The 21125-nt window shown below is 32.8% G+C and overlaps 1 protein-coding gene across 5 annotated transcripts in view; it reads right to left on the bottom strand.

The window, feature by feature from the left end:
* Window positions 1–2672: 2672 nt before the first annotated feature.
* The window catches only part of LOC143229054 (uncharacterized), a 54137-nt gene continuing 35684 nt past the window's right edge, over window positions 2673–21125 (bottom strand). For all 5 annotated transcript variants that reach the window (XM_076460766.1, XM_076460767.1, XM_076460768.1 and 2 more), the window contains 4 exons: window positions 13183–13319; window positions 12522–12637; window positions 11778–11934; window positions 2673–7829 (listed from right to left, as the gene is read on the bottom strand). In XM_076460766.1, the coding sequence (XP_076316881.1) occupies window positions 7702–7829; window positions 11778–11934; window positions 12522–12637; window positions 13183–13319 (538 nt within the window). In that variant the 3' untranslated portion in view covers window positions 2673–7701. The remainder of the gene's footprint in view (window positions 7830–11777; window positions 11935–12521; window positions 12638–13182; window positions 13320–21125) is intronic.

Raw genomic sequence — 21125 nt, 5'->3', positions numbered from 1 at the left:
AAATAGAGTAATCCATCAGATGAATTTAAGGCTAAGAAGAAAGAGGGATACCATGATAAACTTGACACTTATGCAGATGATTTACATCATTTACTTTGTAAGACTAACTATATGATGGATCACAAAGATAACCTTGTGAAAAGTTTGCAGGAGGATTATCCAATGAGACAATGTGACATCACCTGGAAGTGTGAGATTATCTTATTTTTACTTAAGCAGTATTTTTCACAATGCAGTATGAAATGGTAACTTTAAGATGGTCACAAGAGAGGAAGAACAGTGGCAATTACAGAAACTTTATCTTGAACAGAAAGTCCTACCAAAGCATTCACATGGTAACAGGTTTGAAACAAGCAAAGGATCCAACAATTGCACACACATTCTGGTATTGTGATGCAACACACTCGTATCCAGTGACTAAACAGAGTTAGCCCAGTCTTTCAGTAGTTAATATGCCACAGAACACATCACTGTTGCTTTCATCAGGGTGTTAGCCTGAAAGGGAAAAGTTTTTGTTTTGCATGCAGAATGTTGGGTTACTTTTGAATGAACTGTTCATCTCTTGCTGAACAGCAAAGTAGACAATGCTATTGGTTTTAACACTCCTACAAAAAGTGGGGCCTAATAGGCCCCAGACCAACTTGAAAGGTTATTAATATTAGGCTAATAATTTTGTATTTAAATGAAATTGCCATTTAAATCCATTAATGAATGGATTAACGAGATTCCCACTGTCCCTATCTACTATCTAGCGAAACCACAGCCAGGGGAACGGGCTTGGAGAAATCAGGACTTGAAACGTTATTTCGTAGGAGTGTTAACTAATAATGCAACAGATGCAGGAAAACTAACAGCAGGCACTGAATTCTATTGCTACAGCTCCATGAGCTAAAAGAGCACAAGTCAGATCTGGCTGTCAATTTGGAGGAGTGCAGTGAACAATTTGTATCGAAAAGTGTGGTGGTCAACATAGCTTTCATGAGGTTAGATATATCTTGGTATTGCCTGTTAATAATTTCTTGTTGATACACGAGTGGTATGTTTCATGATGTATTGGGTATTCTGAGGAAAACAACCACTAGGGCCAGTCAACATAAACTTTGTTCTGGTCAATGGAGACGACTTTATGTAAGTGGAGAGGTGATAATGTCACTAACCTCATTTACGGCAATGGTATCCTTGAAGAGCCTATTGGTCAGTTCAGTAGTAGAGTTATCTTATGCAAGCCAGATTAACTTCATGAACAGTGGACTGTATGGGAGAATGGAAATTACAGTACACTCAGGTAACAAGTCATGCTCCTAGTGCATCTATGTAGTATTAAAACCCACACATTAAATAATTCTTTTTATTCTTTTTCAGAAAGCAAGCAACATTAGTTCTGGCAGTTAAAGGAAGGTGGTGAGGAAGTTCTTGTGTTATCCTGCAATTCTGAATGATTGGTTATTCATCTGCAAGCTGGGATGGTCATTTGCATTTAAATTTAATAGATCATTTAATTCTAACTTTTAGCAGTGATAGGAACTTCAAAACAGTAGCATCAATAAGTGTCTGATAAAGAATATCTTGGAGCAGTTGGATTTAAAAAATAAAACATTATTGAGTAGATTTACATAGCTCTAACACGTGAAAGTTTATTTAATTAAAAAAAAGTATTTCTAAATATTAATGATGATAGAAAATAGCGTGTGGTAGTTACCAAGACTGATTTGTTTCATGCTGACTAGTAAAGTTTATTTCTTGAAAAATATATCTTTTTGTTAACTACTGTTAACTAGAAATGGTTTGTTTGATAATAGGCAACAATGCATAACCATATTAGTGCTCTTTATTTTAATCTTAGGGTACTTTCCATCCTCTTTGATGAATGAAGACAATAAGCTCAGATAAAGAATTATAACAGAGTCCTACTAAAGGTAAAAGCATTAACTGTGGTGTCTTAGTATGTTTTTTATATTTATAGCAAAGTCACTAAGGCCATTTGTGGAAATCACTATTTGTTGAACTACTGACCACAGGAAGGAAAGCTAGTCAGTAATATCCCTTTCCCACTTCAGGCATATTAAGAGACTGACTGCCACTCTTAACACAATCACACCTTAAAATAGAGAGAATAAAATACTTTCTCCAGCTGAGTTCAGATACACTATTGTACTATTTTGACAATGCTTGAGTTTACCATGTCTAGTTTTTCAAAGTTCAGAAACTAAGTGAGAGAGTTTATGCATTTTACATAAAATGTTTATTAAAATATATCATTGCACAAATATTTAATAGATGTGTAAGGTGGTACAATTAGGAAAAACAACAACTAGCATTCCAAGCTATTTGTGAGATTGTTTTTACACCCAAGATATTCAAATACATTCTAACAATTAATTGGAGTTAAGTGTAAATGGGGATATGATCACAATAAACATTATTCTGACTAAACTTTTATATTTTCTCATGATACAATTTATTATCTTTCAGCTTGATAATGATTTTAAGCAGTACTAATTTAAACATACACAAAAACTATCAAATGTTGCCATTTGAAAATAATTTGAAAGCTAATAAAAATGTTACTAATATACACGTTTTTGAGTATATTATTATCACCCAAATTACTGTTGTGTGTGTGTGTGTGTGTGTGTGTGTGTATAATGTGTATAATATACTGAAAAAGGTAATTTTAAAAATAATCAGTTTATTTACTACAACTGAAATGTACAATAAATGTCAGAAAACAGAATAGCTTTTTACTCTAAGTGCTGCTTAATATACAAATACATTATGTTAAAATGCTAAAATTCAAGAAAATTGTATAAATATATTTAAAATATTAACACCCATGAACAAACTGTTTTATAATACACAATTAAAATCTTTATTTAAATTGTGTATTATAAAATATTGTTTATTTATGGATTTTAATACTTACTATTAATTTAAGAGGAAAACTAAGTTATTTTGTGATATAACAAATATACGTTTGCTATCACGTTAACCAATTTACGTAACATCAGTTTTCCTTCATCAATAGTGTTGATAAAATAGTTATCGCATATACAATATTATTATTCTTTGTGAATGACATTATTAGAGTTGTTCTTTTCCATACTACAAAAGCTGAAAAAACATTTTTATCCCAAAACTGAAAATAATTTCTCTAGAATTCTAAGTCTTTATGGTATTATCTGAGTACACGGAAGAACTGATTAAGGCTTCTACTTCAGGTCTTATTCTATAAAGAAGTAGAAATATTTTTCTCCTGAGTTTTCAGTATCTTAATATAAGTTTCATCTTTATTGAAATCCTTAAATATTTCTTGTTTGATATACAGCAGTTTTCTGACAATTTAAGTAGGACAGTTTTTAATACATTAATTTAATAAAACAACTGAAACATTTAATTTTTACATATTAAGCCATAATTAGTTTTGGAATGAGCTTTACAGTTTCAAAACACATGCTTAATGTTCTCTCAATTTCTTTGCTACAGAATTATATAATATTGAAAATGTAATACAGAATATTGATGATTAATTACTAAAATATTTGTATATTAAACTTGCATCCTTTTAACAATTTAAACTTTTTCTAAGAATAGTTCAACCAACAGATTTCTAGTCTAAGTTTTACTCAGGAGTACATAGAAAGACTCATGATTCACGATTAGAGATTCAGTAATAACAAGAGTGAAGTTTAACATGTTTAAAACACATGGGTTTTGTTAAATCACAATTAGAAAATCACATTTATAGTATTTTTATCGAACTTAAAACTATATTTTCAATCTAGCACTTATTTTAGTGTAAAAAACAATTCTTATTAAATGGCTATTCACCTGTATAGACACAAATTACTGAAATGTTTATAAAGCATAAGGCAGTAAGACAATTTTTTGAGAAAGAAAATTTGCATTTGTATAGAATACAGATCAACTGTTTAATCATAAAAATTCTAAAGATACATAGAATCAAAACATTATGTGATTATTCTGGATATTAAACCATCCTTGATTAGTTTATGCTTTAATATTTTGAAATAATAAAGGGGTATGCATACATCTATGTCAATTTAAATATTAATGTATGAAAGAAAAAAAGAACTACTGAGAATTTGTTTTTAAATTTTCTATAAAAAATGTATTTTAAGATAAAATATTTGGATTATTGTTGGAATAAACAACAACAAAAATAACTTTTAATATAGAAGTAAAAAAGGAAGTCAATGAAAGATTTAAGTTCTCAAACAGTGAACTCAATGCTGAATTCAAAAGGTTTATCAATGGTGAATTTGGTGAATGGTGTTTTAAGTTTCCAGGAAGTATATTAAATTATATGCAGTCAAGTCCAACAAGTCAATCTCAGTATCTTCAATCTTTAATTTATTCAGCATTTCAAGAAGCAGTTATAATGTTCCAAACCTTCCAATATCAAAATTTATATTGATAATCACTCAGTTACATTTAAGCTGTCAGAAATTGGTATTTTGAAACAAATATCAGTTGTAACTTCTAGCAAATTATAGTGTGAGATTACATACATGTTGAAGAAAATGTGTGAAGGTCTTCACATACTGCCTCCTGGTGATACGATTTTGTTACTTCTATCACGTCATCTACCTGCTTTTTTATTCACACATTGCTATTCATAATTTTATTAAAAAGGCAAAAGTTACTGTTAAAAATAATCTCATGCATGTGGATAATTTATGGTATCCTACATTCTAACAAAAGATACACAAGTCTTTGTGTCCACTTAAGAACAACAACAACATTAATATATATCACAAAAATATTATCTTATTCTAACATATGTAAAGAAACAACAAAATCATTAAGAAATACCACTATTTTTGTAATATGTAATACACTTATATAATTGAAAAATGTTGGTATGTGACAAAAAAACAACACCCTAAAATAGTGTTTTGTATGAGAATAATTATGCTAAATTATTCATGGTGGAACTGTGAAGCATGCCATTATCCACTATTGATATGGAATCATTTAAACCTCTGTTCATTTATAAACTGTTAAGTCAAAAGAGAGAAAAGAAACTGAAAATATTGAAATGTAAATCAAAGATTAATCTTTTGTTCATTTGTAAAATCTTGATTACTGTTATATACATTAGGATTTCTTATTTTTTACCTTACTGCTTTTTTCTTAACATCACGTATGTCATATACATACATATTAACTACTGGGTATTACAATGCCCTCTCATGGAACTCCACAGTTTATGAAAGCCATATATACATATATTTATCAATGATTTTCTTACACACCTTCAGTTTTTGAATCAATAATTGATTAGATTATACTGAATTATGTTGGGTGAAAGATTTTTTTTTTTATAATCTTAAGCCAGATGTTACTTTAAAGTTACTATACATAAAACTGTTGTGTGTCAGATTCAAATTTGACCCCATCTGTACTAGATAATTTGAATTCTGTTTGATTTTTAACAAAAACAAATTAAATTTCAATTGTATAAACAACATAATATTTCACAGTTTTTATCCCTGAAGAAAAGGACAGGTTTCATGTAAAAATTCACACATAACTCTAATAAATTAAATACCAAGTATTTTTCCTGCAGGAAAACCAAGTGCTACAAAAAAAAACCATTTAATACTTCAAGTTTGATATTAAAAAACAACTGGTCTGATGTTGAAATTGTAAAACTCTAAAATATCTAAGCAAAATTATAGAAGGTATTATCACAAAGATACTTATGACTAGCAATAAATATTAAGTAACATTACTACGAATTTTCTACAAACATTAATTGCACTACACAAAGTAAGAGTTCACAATTTTACTAGAAACTTCTCTCCTTAAGAATAAATTTTGTTAATTTACACAGACACTTTACCAATAAATAATTAATTAATGCACCTGTGTCTAATAATGTATTTTTTTTGTAAAGAGCAGTAACTTCAAAATCAAATATACTCAATCAAATCAGACTTGAAAGACAAAAGAACCAACCAACAATGTATACTTTTATGCTTACAACTTAAACTTATAATCTGTATTGATTGAGTTTACTCTTTACATATCTGCTTTCAGACTGTGACCAGCATCTTTTTAATCAATTGAATGTACACACAACTATGTAAAGATAATCTCTCTAACACACTCAAAACCATGGTAGAAAATGATATATAACATGTTTTCTATTTCTTGAATTATAATCTCCTCTTTAATAGATCTGTAAAGCCAAACAGCAAATGTTTGAAATGTTCCCTCCTTGAAAAAAGAAGGAGGAAAAAAAAAAAAGAAAGAAAAAAGGGTGGTTGACATTGGTACTTTTTTTTTTATATATGTATGTGTTTCTGACAGTATTTTTCCTCTCAAATAGTAAGAGCACAACCTGTATCATTTATTTCTATATTTCTAAAGGTAACCCAGTATGTTATTAAAAATCTACAGGATGTATGTTTAGGCACAACTTAATGCTAAGATTTCTTTACTTAGGGATGGATGCTACCAAAAAATAAGGCTATTTTATAAAAAGTTTCGATTTCTATAGCAAAATAATAGGTCATTTATTTGCACTTTTTTAGTTTAAAAATAATGAAATTTTACATTATTCAGCTACACAAGTTTATAATTTCTTATTTAATCTGAGCTCTACTTTGAAATAATAGAAGTGTTTATAGAATGCTCCATAAGTGCTAATTTTTGCTGTATCTGACCACTACTCACATTAAAATGTGTGTATGAGTATACACTTTAAATAATTGTCCAGTTGGTATTTACATGTTTGAATATAAGTATAATTGCTGAAGTATTTAAGTTTCTTTTCCGTCATGATATTCACTATAACAACAACAACCAAAGCAAGTGTGAAAAAAAATATTATGCAAACACAAAAACCTAAACTTTTCAATAATAACAAAAAGTAGCTTAAATCTCTGTTCTAATGTTATTATGACACTTGGTCAATACCAAAGATTACAAAAAAAAAAAAGAAGCATGGAAACAAGAACAAAGAACTGAAAAAACAACACGGTTTAGATACTTAACATTTAAATAACTTTTTATGTAATTAATATTCAAAAGGCATAAACTATAAATATTTAATTAACAAACAATGGAAACTCATAATAAATAACCAGCAACATGACTGGAACAAAGTAAGGCCTTGAGAGTAAAATACACTAAGATTAATTTCCTGATCAACCAATCAGAAATAATCATCAGTACCAGAAGAGCATCCAATCATCTTTCAAAATTGAACTTAATTCTTTATATTAAATATGATCAACATTAGAGAATAAACACAAAACTATTTTCAACAAGCTAGTGAAATTTAAATGCAAGAATAATAACATGATATAGTATTGAAAAAAGGAAGTATTGGTTACTAATTAATATTACTTTCCTTTAACACCTAAGTAATTCATGAAGAATGCTTAGAGAACTTATTTGGAACATGTAATTAGGTTTTTTATCAAATATTTTTCTGTTCATTGAATTTATTTATATAATTATGTAATTCACTGAACTGTTAATTATACTTGTGTAACAACACTAAAATAGAAGACAAATTTGATACTGTTCTTTTGTCTCCATGTTTGAATCTTGCTTATTTGTAGCAAAGACACAGTATACAGTTAATGGAACTCCTTAAGACATATGCTAATGTTGCCCAGATACAGAATACTGGATTCTTTACATAAACAGTACTTTTACCTAGTTATGTCATAATCCTGTATACACAGGCTCTGTACTAGTATCTTGCACAAGAGAGCCATCATCAGTCATACCTCTCCTTCTTAGTTGTCTTACGTAAAACTTAGCTGAAATTATAACTATTGAAAGAACCACAACTGCAAAGAGAAATGTTTGGTGATATTGATTATAATATTAAAGAAACTGCTTTACATTATTCTTATGTATAAAAATGTTGGAACATTTAACTGCAATATAGAAAGAGTAAATTAACATGTTTCTTAAATAAAAAATGTATTTTCAATAATACTTACAGGGGGTGATAAAAATGATCCCCCCTCAAAAATGTTGTTAATTTGTTATATCTTTTATTCAATAACAGAAAAATATGTGAAACTATGTTTTTGAAACACACTTGACAAGATCGGTTCAAATATGATTTCCAATCCTAATTTTAATGCTAGGTTTCATAAATACCTGAAATTTTCATGATTTTACTAACATTTTCTTCTAAAACATCTTGTGCACCTACTGTAGTTTCTTATATATTCTTATTCCAATCAGCCTACAAAATTATCAAACAGAAAATAAATCATGATGTGGGTGGAAGTAGGCATGATCCATCATCACCATTGGCCAGGCTCCAACCAGATAGCCAAGAATCATTGCTCAAATTTGGGTAACAGACAAACAGGTGGGTAGGCATATAGGTGCAATTCAGTACTATCCTGACTGAATGCATCTACTGCTAATGAGAGGGAGTGAGGTCCCAGAGACCAAAATACCTGTAGTTAAACGATCCAATGAGTGGCAACTGCATCAAACATCAGTGTTTCAAACTGAGAACAAATCTAATGGAAAACCCCTTGATGAAGCATCCACTCTGTTGGAAGAATTGGGTAGGGTCAAGACAATTAATCTGCCACCAAATTCATCCTCTCCAGAACATAGCAAGCTAGTAGAATAATGCAATGGGAGTGAGCCCAATATAAAAAAGTCAAGGTTTAAAAACAAAAAGACCAGGACTGAATGCCCCCTTGATGGGAAATGTAAGACACCGCAGTAGAATTGTCGAAGTGAAGTATGATGACTTTGCCCCTCAATAATTCCAGATCTTGAAACATTGTACTGTGAACAGCAAGAGGTTCAAAAACATTGATGTAGAGGAAAGCCTCTCTTGTCTGTCCATAGTCCCTGGAATTCCTACCTATTGAGATATGCAACCCATCCAAAAGAAAAGATGGAGCTCAAGACAAGATGGTGACAGAGGAACACTGATTGTAGCATTGTTCTGATCTAACCACCACTTAAAATTGAAGACTCATCCTTAATGAAAAAATTGGGAAACCCAGTGGATTGCTATTCAGGATTCATTGGTTGCATAATAAAGACAACTGAAGGAAACTTGTGTGTTTGTCCCAAACAAACAAGGGAATCAAATGTTGCATGTATCCTCAAAAGAGAAAAAACTATGGGAGAAGGAGATGTAAGAATCAGACTACCTGTTCTACAGAGTGAAGCCCAATTGAGATATGTGTTGGAAATAAAACTTAGATAGATAATATATATATATGCAAAAACAGCTCGTTTGGGTTGAGAAAATATTTTATATAGAAGAGTGAACAACGTTTCGACCTGACGATGACCGAAGAAGGTCGAAACGTTGTTCACTCTTCTATGTAAAATATTTTCTCAACCCAAACGAGCCGTTTTTGCATACATATTTCTCTACACGTGGGTTTTCTTGACATCACTGATTAGATAGATAATATATTATGTTGGAGTGAGATGTCTCAGCTGTTATGAAATCCTGTCTTGAGTGCCTTGGAAAGCAGTATATGGGTGCGACATACCATCAACTGATGAGATGGTGCTAACAGTAGTCAAACAGGTTCAGGGAATGGAAATGACAAGAAAAGGTTTGGATGATTCAACAGCACACATACAGAGATGATGCTAGTTTGAAGGCAGAACCCTGAACTACAGCATTAGAAGCTTATGCACAAAACATAAGTGGTAATGGGGTGACTCGACTATGGGAAGGTGCAGATAAGTGTTGGCAACATTGAATTTGGTCATCCACAGCCCCAGTGAAAAATATGAATGTAAAATGAGGAATGATTCCATCATGAACTTGAGGATCCAGGAACTGATTTAGACAAGAAAGACAGACAACTGGACATTAATCTCCCATCTTCTTGGCCACAACAAACAGACAGAAATAAAACCTAAGAAGAACTAGAATGACTCTCTCCACTATCCCTTAATCAATAAATCTCTAACAGACGTGGAACATAGTTCCAAAATCCAAGTATCTGAAGGAGATGGAAACACTACAGGTTGGGGGTATAATGATGGTGGAAATGTGAACTGAATGATTAATCCTGAAACAAGGATCTGTAGTTCCCATGAATTCATAGTAAAGATTTTTTTATATATCCAGAAATTCCATGAGTCAAGTCCTCACAAACCACAAAGGCATACAGTAGTCAGAATCTATCCCGGGGACCAATAGATGTTGGAAGAGGGACAGTATATGAACCCTTCTGTATGAGCTGAGGGAAACCAAGAAGCCAAAGTTGACAGGAATGAATGCAGACATATGACATCAAACCTTGAATCCAAAAACTCTGGATCATCCTGCAAAAATCAACAGTTGGAGAAAAGGTCCCCATGTAACTTACTGAGGGATGGCAGCAATTAGATGAACATCCTCAACAATTCATCTCTATCTAACAAATACCAATAATATACCCACCAAGAGACTAGGGAAAGTGCAGAAGCTGAAAACTGAACCAAGGTGAATGATAACAACGGTCCCAACTGACCATTAAAGTGATGTGACAATTGCTGAGAGACTTCTTAAGAAAAGTTGTAGAGATGATAAACATTTTAGTACTATAGTTAGGGTCAGATAACTCTAAAAGAAAACTGTGACTTATTCAGGTTACCAATGGACTTGGTTTTAGAATCCTACATTTCAAGGAGTGATATGAGTTCTGAACAATGTGGCAGAAAGGCAAAGCTGTTCTTTCATGTAAATGAGCAGTAAACCTCCATGAATGAACTGAAATATTAATGGATGAAGGGAGAACTAAGTATTCTCTCCAAAGATCTTTCCACCATCAAGGAAAGTGCAGCCTCAGAACCTCTTGAACAAACATTGTCAGACCACACATATGTCTTCATTTCACTGCTAGATATCAGAGGTGAGATAGGAGGAATTTCCTCCATGCTGAATGCATTAATTTGTGAATCCACTTGCCAAATGAAAAGTTTTTAACGAATATCAAATAGGTAACACAAAGACCACTCAAATGATCTCCAATGGTTATACTAAAAGGAAACCCATTAGTGAATGCTTTGTCACTAAAAAGTGGCAATATTATGCAAAGGAGGTGAGAGTGTAATGAGACAGATATTGTCCAGAGCAATTAAGTGGTGAATAAAAGACTATAGCAAGCAAGCAAAAAAAAATCAGACCAATGCTTAGACAAGCAAAGGAAAAGAAACCCTAGCAGTCAAGTAATAGCTGTAGTGTAAGAGGAGCTAAGTATGTTTTGGAAAAAAATCAATAACAAAGATTAATGTTAATAGTATCTGGCACACATCTGAGAAATTTCAATAGTGCTAATGGGGTAACATAAATACTGATATTGAAAACAGATCTTATTAATAAAAATTGCAATACAAAACATGTTTGAAATGACTGAATTGTTTCTAAAATACTTTATTACAGTTTCAATAAAACTTAAACACATGCTACTTCTTGCATTTTTCTGGAAGAAACTGATAAACCAATAAAAACACATTTTACACTAAGTATAATTATCACTGAAATTTTACCAAGATGTAATTATGACCAGAAAATTACTTTCACAAAAATATTAAAAAAACAAACAAAAAAAACTTGTAATTCCACAAAACCACACAAGAAAAATACAATATTTTCTTTAAAGATTTTAGGATGATTTTATAACTAAGTAAAATTTAATCCCAACAGCACAAGAAACATTTAACACCAATACAGATAAGATGAGGCAACTACCTCACAATAGAATATTTATCAACTAAGTATCTGCACATTTCAGTATCAATCTACTTACGTAATGTAGCACTAATGATAATTCCCACCAACGCATCAGCCATAAAACATTCATAACCTTGGCGAACAAAGAAAGGACTACTACAAAATGTAGGCTTATAACTTCTTTGTGGACACACTGCATCTTCAGGACAAGGAGCAGGAGCACAACGAATACACTGACAAAAGGTTTAAAAGAAAATCTAATTACCAATCTTGCCCATTTTACATGAATGTAATTTTTTTTATTGTATATTGTATTATTTTGTTTAATCCTTATAATATTTAATGTGTGTGTGTGTGTGTGTGTGTGTGTATACATAGGAACAAATTTGGGTTACTAACAAGAATATATCACTGAATTTTAACAAAAAGATTTGATTTACAACTTAAAAGGGAAAAATGTTATTCTAGTTGTTATTTCTTCCAAATAAGCATAAATCAACACACTTAAATCTTAAAATAAACAACAAAAAAAGATATGGTATTCATAGTCTCCCATACAAAATGCTCTTTTAATTGTAAAATTGAACAGCATCTCAAAAACAGTGATGTCTTAAAAAATGTTCAGGATAAAATACCGTACTCATTTATAAACTACACAGTAACACTTCCTTTACAATGAAAATGTAAGTTACAACATTATATAGTTTGACTTCAAAATTTAAAAATTCCATCTGAGCAATAAATTGTCTTTATCAACAAGATACTGGCACTGTTTTAAACTGACATTACAAAAAAACTGGATGAAAAAGTTCTTACTCACAGGACAATAAAAGCCTGAAGGACAAGATGTACAGCCAGTAGAACCATGAAGTAGAGTGTAAGTTCCTATATCACATGGATAGCATATATAATCTCCTTCTTCCTCTTTGTAATATCCTACATAAACACAAATAGGCTAAACAGTCATATGCTGTAGGATGTATATTTATCAAACTGTATAATTACCAATATGGAGTAAAATTACAAAAGCCTACTAAAACATCATGTGCTTAGTAACTCTATATGCCATAATTCAAAAAAAGTATAAACATGTAAGTAAAGAATTGACATAATATTTTAATGATAACATCAAAATTATCATTATTTTTAATTAGAAGTGTTTAATTATGTCAAACATCGTAAGATTTCAATTATGAAAAGAATAATTAGTAATTTAAAAGATATACAAGCACTATAAATTATTGTTTTATGTTTCAGCCACTCATAAGAAATGACTAATACATAGAACAACATATAATTTATTACAGTATAAAAATGAAATTCAAGTTGATGTGACTACTGACATAAAGTGGTAATATATTTATTATTTGATATCATTACAATTATTTTTTATTAACACAAAAATGTCCAAAACAATTAATATTAAAAACCGTTGAAAGATTTGTTTTTCAAGTAAGAAACTGAATATTAGAATAATTCACCTGGGCTACACAATGTACAGTTATATCTTCCTTCCTCCTTCGTTTCTTGACCTGCAGGACAAGGGTAACATAAAGTCATGCTGTCATTCTTGAAACGACCTCTAGGACAATACATACAATCTCTCTGACCTATATCACTGAGATCAAAACAAAAACTTCACTGTCAACTTACTTTTAGTATAATACATTTTTTTAAGTTAACATTTCCCTAAACTGAAATTGTGTTTTCAGTAATACTTATTTCAGCTAACATCATAGGCTTTACCAATCTAAGTATTTGATCTTACAAGCTCCAGTCTTTTATACCTCACTTAAAATCCCCTTGGCAATATCTGATACTGTATGTGAGCACCTGAGTTATATAATGTTATCACTTTTCAAGACTTAGTAGGGAGGTAGAGTGGGAGTGTGTTGGTGGAGGTAAGTATTATTTGAAATACATTTTTAGTTAGGAAAATGTTAATTTCCAAAACATATTTATCATCTGCTGATGACATAGCTATAATCCCACAATGGCATGATCCATACAGAAAGCATCTGCATAGATGTACCAAGATAAAGGTAGCATACAAGTGGGGGAACCACACTATGTCCAGAACAAGTATGCTCTTCAACTAGAACCTAATACCCCTTATGGGTGGAATGATATGAGTAATCATTGTTATATGCCAACCCCAACCAGATACCTCAGGTTCCACCACTCAGGGTTGAAATGAAGGGGTTTTGGTCTCAATATTCCAGGTTTATAGCTAGGAATATTGGACACAGAAATGCATTTCACACTACCATAGTCACAATGAAAAAGAAGCAACACAGAAGACAAACTTTCTCCTCCACCTGAAAAAGTCCAAAAAACAACACCCCAGACTTGGAATGATTGAGCTGCGTATGACATATTCAACCAAAAAAACAGAAATTATATGGGCTGGAATTATGAACGTTTATCCTCACTCCCTAACCAACTGGTAAAGGAGTATTCCTTGGGATTATGAAGAGCATGTGGAACCTATGCTCAACTAAGAGCCTAGGATGGGAACACTACCTGTTTGGAATTACGAGGAGACAGAGGTCCTCCTTCCACAAACAATACAAAAAAACCGACATATATCAAAGGGAAAGGCCATACACATCCCAACCTGATAGCGTCGTTTCAAATCTGAACTGAAATTACCAGTCAGTTCCCAAATGAAGCTGGTGCCACTCCTACTGACATATGGGAAAAACATCTTCACTGTCTTCTTCAAGAGTGGAGGAACACACACTAACATTGGAGGAAAAGCCTCTGTCCACCACCCCAGTGACTGGAAAATGGTGTTATAAATATTCTCTAGCTCTACTAGTAGAATTTGGGGAATAATGCATGTTGGAGAGTCCTGGGGAACAGTGCAATATGTGAATTGATTTCCCTAAACTTTTTAAAAACAAACTGATTTTAATTTATTCAATCTAATGATCGACAAGAACAGGCAAAATCCCTTTGAGTTTACTCATAATAATATGGCAATACCATCTGACAAGTGTCTAGATGGTCTTAAGGAACATTTCATTTCTATGTAGCTGCTTGTAACCAGTGGTAAGAATAACCAAAGTAGTTGCTAGTTTAGAAATTGATTGAGAAAAACACACATGCATGGGCAACACTTGCTAGAAAATGAGCTCCAGTGAAAGGTAGACATAAAGGATCTTGGAAAATAAAGAGACAAGATTGCAAAAAAGTATCCTTATAATCCAGCAGATGTTAAAAATGGCTGTGGAGTAGCAGAAAACTCCTAAAAGAAAGCTACCCAAGCATATAAAGAATGTAAGAGAAAAGCATTTGGAAAAGTCAGAATACCAGCCTTTAAAATGTTCTTAACTGGAAAAAAGAAATGGAAAGCAAAAACAAAGATGCTGAATCTGACGAGATACCTCACCTGTAAGGACAAAAATTTGCAAAATGGATATTTGGGAAACCATCTCTAAGAAAATGGAGGAAATCAAAGAAAACTGAAGAATCCCAATGAATACAATATTGAGACAATCACCACAAAAAGAAGCAAAGAGGATCACATAACACTCCCATGCCTGACTGGCTGAAACAAATTATCAGATTACAACTGATTGCTGAGGTAAGAAATAGATGGCAAAAGAATTGCAAAGATGTGTGTATTCCCTTCCATAATTATCAGAGACTTAGAAGGAAATGACCAATCACGACATAACAGGACTTAAGGCGATAAAATCCTATGAACATGCTAACTCCAATTCATGACACTAACATGTGTGTAGCCAAAAATATACTACCCCTAGGAGATAGAAAACCAAGGCAAGCAAACAGACAAAAGAAGATACAATGTCTATCCATCCTATCATGTAATAAAACAAAATTTACCATCATGAACAAGAAATTCAAGGAGAAGGAGAAACTAAATAGTCCCCACCATCACTAACAAGGGAGGAGTAGAGTGAAATGGGACAAAGAAAATCTCAGAACCTCATAAATCTAAAATATTAATTGAATAAAAGGAATAGGATTCAAATCATATTCCTGGGAAGTTGACCGAGTAAAGAAAAGTGTCAGAAAACAGAATCCATACTTTCCCCAGGATCAATATAAAAAAGGCAACTTCAGTAGGCCTAAGAAAAAATGCACCAGGCCAAATGAATGTTTCCATCTCTCAGCAGATAAAAACATAGACAGCCTCAACCAAAAGTGATGCCCTCCCTGATCACAGAGACATCAGATGGTAAATGAGGAACTGGGAAGGCCAGATTAGGACAACCACAAATACTGTGTCTATTTTTTTTTTCTAAAATTACAATTATAAAGAAGTTCACAGGGTGGTTCAAAACTTGCAGTTCGTAACAGAACAAAACACAACACTTTGTTAAAGAAAACTGTGATCAATGCTTTGTCGATAAAAGGCAAGATTGTTATTTACAGTGTCAGGGGATGCATTGATGAGGGTGGAGAAATTTGCAAATTAGATATAGCCAAGGGCATTTAAATGGAGCATAAAAAGACTGGAGTGTGTAAGACCAACGATTAGATAGGCAAAGCCAATGTTGAAAAATAGCTATATTGTCAGTAGATGGTATGTATGTTTTGGAAATAACAATATGCTTCTTTGTTCACCACATATGTTTTCTTATTATACAAAATAAGAATTTCCAATTTTGTTATCAGACTCATGATCCAAGTTTAGGATTATTACCTTAGTTGCTGAATGAAATGTATCTTGTATTAATACACTATTTTAACATAAAATGATGCTTCTCCTTTAAAGAGCTAAAATAATAAGCCAGAAATTTCATATAGCTCACAGTTAGCAACTTATAACCAATTTAACCTTTGTGATGATAACTGCCAATGAACATGCAAGTAACATATTTGATATTCTCAACTGTAGTATATTAAGTGAGAATTTTAAATTTATGCTGCAGGCTTTTCAAAGACCAATTATAATTGCCTTTTGATATTTTATAAATGTTTGTTTGATTTTTTAGAGCAAAGCCACACTGGGCTATCTGCTGTGTCTACTAAAGGGAATTGAACCCAGGATTTCAGCATTTTAAATCTATAGAGTTTCCACAGTGCCACCAGGGGATTTTTTTTAAAAAAAACAAAGCATATGTAGTGCAAAATCCTCATATTCATCTGATTATTTAGTCCACTGATATTATAATGAAGTGGTAAGTAAATTACTAGAATATTCTGAAAAGTATATGAATCCCAGACATAGGTATAACAATTCAGTTAAATATGTCCAAAGATCTTTAAATCTAGTATTTTAATAAAACGATTTATATATTTTCTTTACAGGATGTAGCAGAATTCTTAAGCTAGTGACAATACTCTTCTTCCAATTGTAATAATGAGTGTTTGAACAAACACAAAAAGAAAATTTTAACTTCATAATTATAACATTGATGAAGATGTTTAAATTTAACATGTTTAACAAATCCATTATAACTCATATTTTATATATTTTTTAATTTCTGCAAAACACTTATGAGCGAAACCAATAAAATACCTAAACAGAGGAATGCATTTTACTTCCGTTTAATTTCAGGACATGTGTATCTAGAATCACTTTAAATATATATTTTAACTGACACTTAAGAAACAATTTACAGAAACTGGCTCCTTACCAAAATTATCCTATATGTGACTCAAGTTTAAGCATGGATAACAAAGACTAAATAAAAAGTTGGGAGTAGATTTTACATGTATCTTTAAAAATATTGAAAAAGCTGTTTCACTTAGACATCTTCAATAAAAACGTTTTACTGTTTAACTTTAATAAAAGTTTGATAAGAATAGAATCATCACTTTCAGTGAATAATTATAATCTAATCAGAACACAATAAAAAGTTACAATTTTCCTATGCTGAAAATGTATTTTGGATAAGTACTTCTGATCACATACATAACTATTCAGTACTGTCTCCCATTTGCAAAAATATTTTCACATGCCATAAGCCTTTCCCTCCAATATACCCCTCAATTCACATGGTTTAACAAATTCTTATATGCAAATTATCATGCAACAAACCATCATGAACAGTAGTGCCACATACCCATGACTCATATGATTCCCTCTGAGCTATTCTTCCTATCAAGTATTGGTTGATAGTGGGGAGGAAGTGTGGAAAATATGTGAGAAAGTAAGTACCTGTCAAAAATGCATTTTTAATGAAGGAAAATCAAAACTTCCAACTAGGTATTTTGCTTCCATTCACATACACACACCTAGAATCTCACATTGAAAAGGAAGAGGGAGCAGTGTGAAAGAGAAAGCAAAAGCATCCTTTGAAAGTGTCTGAAGGATACCCTAATGAGATAACCCTCTAATAAGAAACCACACCATTTCTGTACCAAGTTTACTCTTTACCCAAATGTGGAAAAGGTACAACAAATTTGGATGGAAAATAGTAAAGAACACATCCTAATGGGAAAAAACAGTTGGACAGTGATCCTAACCATAATGTAATTTCAATCTCCTTGATGAATAGAATGTGGATAAAATAAGGGATGTGCCCTAAGGTGTAAAGAGGCTGTGACACAATGGACCATACATGAAAGTCAACTACATCAAAAATTTGACCACCATAAACAGTCATCCATGTAGGGGTATGATGTGGATCATACCATTGGTAAGTCAACTATAATCCAAAACTCAACTTCCACGAACTGACATCCATACAGGAGTAGGAAAAGGATCATACCATTTTCATCTCAAGTTCAGCCAAGCCGAGGAAGAAATCCCACCACAGATATCCCATTCAACTCGTACCAACTGGAACAAACTCAAATGCAATAACATCCTTACCATAAAGATATTGAGGTGTAGAGCAAGAGAAAGAAGTGGAGCAGCCAACAAGTACACCTATTGTGACTCGCAACAATAGAGTAGTGAATTGAGTGAAGGATACTGAATACATGTGTGAAAACTTGTGTTGAATGCTCAGCAAAAAAATCCAAAATTCAATTGCTGGAAATTAACATCCATGCAGGGGTAGATTGAAGGATTCCAACTGTACTTCCTGTATGAGGATATGATGTTGAGAGGTTCAGCTCTAAATCCAAAACTAAATTGCCAGGAACTGACATTGTATAGGAGTAGGATGAAGGATCCCAACTGGAACAATATGAGTGCAGACAATATGTTGATTGGTTCAGCTCTATATCCAAAGATATCACAAGGTACAACTTACAAGCTATTTTCTGGAACACCCCCATATCTGGTTTATGCGATTGTAATGAACAATGTGCATCTTGTGATCACTGAAATTATGAAAATTAATATGGTCTTACAGTGTAGGTTTCAGTACAAGTCACTGAAGTATATGCAGACAGGCACCACTTGATACAGAGTGGGATCCTGGTCACAACATGGGACAGGCCACTGAAGAATAATATATATAACAAAGGAAAGAAAATTTAACCAGTTAAAATCTCACCAAAAATGAAGGATGGCAACATGTGGAAATTGGTACCCTGACAAACAGAAAATGCTGCTGAAAGCAAATAATGGGAGATTAATGTATGAGGTGTACACCCATGGCCCAACAGATGAAATATCTAATGGATGACAAGGTAACTATTCAGATAAAAGGAAACGTGCTTGATTAGAGCGAAGACTCCTCTATGGGAAGAAGAAAAGGAAAAAAAAAAGCCAATCAAAACACAAGCTGAAAGTAACGGATAAGGGAAAAAGGGAGGGGAGGATCATGAACAAAGACATTATGCAAGGGAATGAAACTGCAGAATATGGAGTCAACAGAGGTCAATGCATGGAACAGTCATCTGAAGCTGACCAAGAATAAAGGTGGAAAATGGCAAGAAATGAAAAAAAAAAAAAAAAATTCAACATAAGCCCTAAAGTATAGGTTAGTTAAACTGATCAACAACAAAGTGAACTGAAACAGCTTAGAAAACCAGATCTATACTTGCCAGAAAGGATCAAATAGAAAGACCTAACCTGACTCAGTGATATGGATGATAAAAAAAGAGTGATGGAATGAGAAAAGCTGGAGTTATAAACTAAATATGATCTTGTCTGAATATATCAGTGAGTGGATAATGAACCAGAACCCAAAAAAAGAGGTAACTTTGAATTTAGAAAGGAGTTAAATGCTTCTGGTAGAGGAGTACTCTATAAGAGGCAGAGCTACTGAAAATTGGAGGATCAAGAAGCCACTCCTTGGGAGAAAGTGTGTCTGGACAGGAAGGGCAATCTGTAGTGAGGAAGAAAGCACCTGAAGACATATGTCAATTGTGTGGGTTCCAAAAGGGAGATCCACTGTTTATCACAAAGGGAACAAGAATGAATTCCCCCTTGGCAAGTGATATGAGCCACCATCACTGAATAGCCAAAATAAAACATAACTAGTCAAATACACACAAGAGAAACAAAGTGAGCTATAGTATGTTGGACTGTCAAAAATACCAGGGTGTTAGTTTGCTAAAAACTTTCATCTGTAGACCATTGTCCTGAAGCCTCCTGATGCTTGACCCATACTAACACTAGAGATGAGTATCAGGAAAGTGAAATAAATCTGGATGAGGGTAAGGAATTGGTAAAACAAACAACTTCGGTGATGCATCAAACCACTTATGGATATAGTTGAAGATGAATCCTAGCAGGAGACCATAGATCATGCAGCATCTCCTGAAAAGATCAAAAAGTGACATACTCAAAGAGAGAAGTGTTTCCATAAGATGCCACATTCCTCAACATGTTGTAATATAGTGAATTGTAATGATGTGGTTAACATAAAATCCATCAAATATATTTGAGGAGAATGGATAGTGTCAATGGAGGTGGGTATTTAAAAAGATACTTCCCAAATAGCTGAGATTATTTGATAGGTAACAGGATAAAATTCCACCTCCCAATTTGCTTGTGTAAGAACCAGTTGAGTATGACTCAATGAAAGGCCACATTTGGGAATGGTAATAAGCTATGGTGGGATGGGCTGCCCAGTGGATACAGCAATGTGTATCCAAGGAAGACCCAACACATCCAACAATGGCAGACAATCTGCTCTGAAAATGTGTTGCCCAATGAGGAAGGAAAACATAGCTCCAGGTGGGATGCTGTGGTAAGTATTAAAGTTTGGAAGCATACAGTAAAGACAGTTGCAAACAGCAGACAAGTTTCAAGAGAGTGTGTGTACAAACCGTGGACTCGGGAAATGCAGAAGCAAAGCCAGTAATGGTGAAAGGGATCTAGCATCTTCAAGCTGTTTGATGTGTGGAATAAAGGTCAGCTTATGGTCAAAGGTAAGCCCCAAGAACTTTGCTTCAGGGACCATGGAAAGCACAATTTCACTGATGAGAAAGGGATCAGAGTGAATACCCCGTTGGTGGCAGAAGTGCATGCAAATGGATTTAGAGTGAGAAAAGATAAAACCATTTGTTGTGATTCATTTCAGTAAATGATTGAGAGCAGTATGTA

Source organism: Tachypleus tridentatus, chromosome 10 (assembly GCF_004210375.1).
Source record: "Tachypleus tridentatus isolate NWPU-2018 chromosome 10, ASM421037v1, whole genome shotgun sequence".
Lineage (NCBI taxonomy): Eukaryota > Metazoa > Arthropoda > Merostomata > Xiphosura > Limulidae > Tachypleus > Tachypleus tridentatus.
This window is presented reverse-complemented; position numbering and strand designations above follow the sequence as displayed.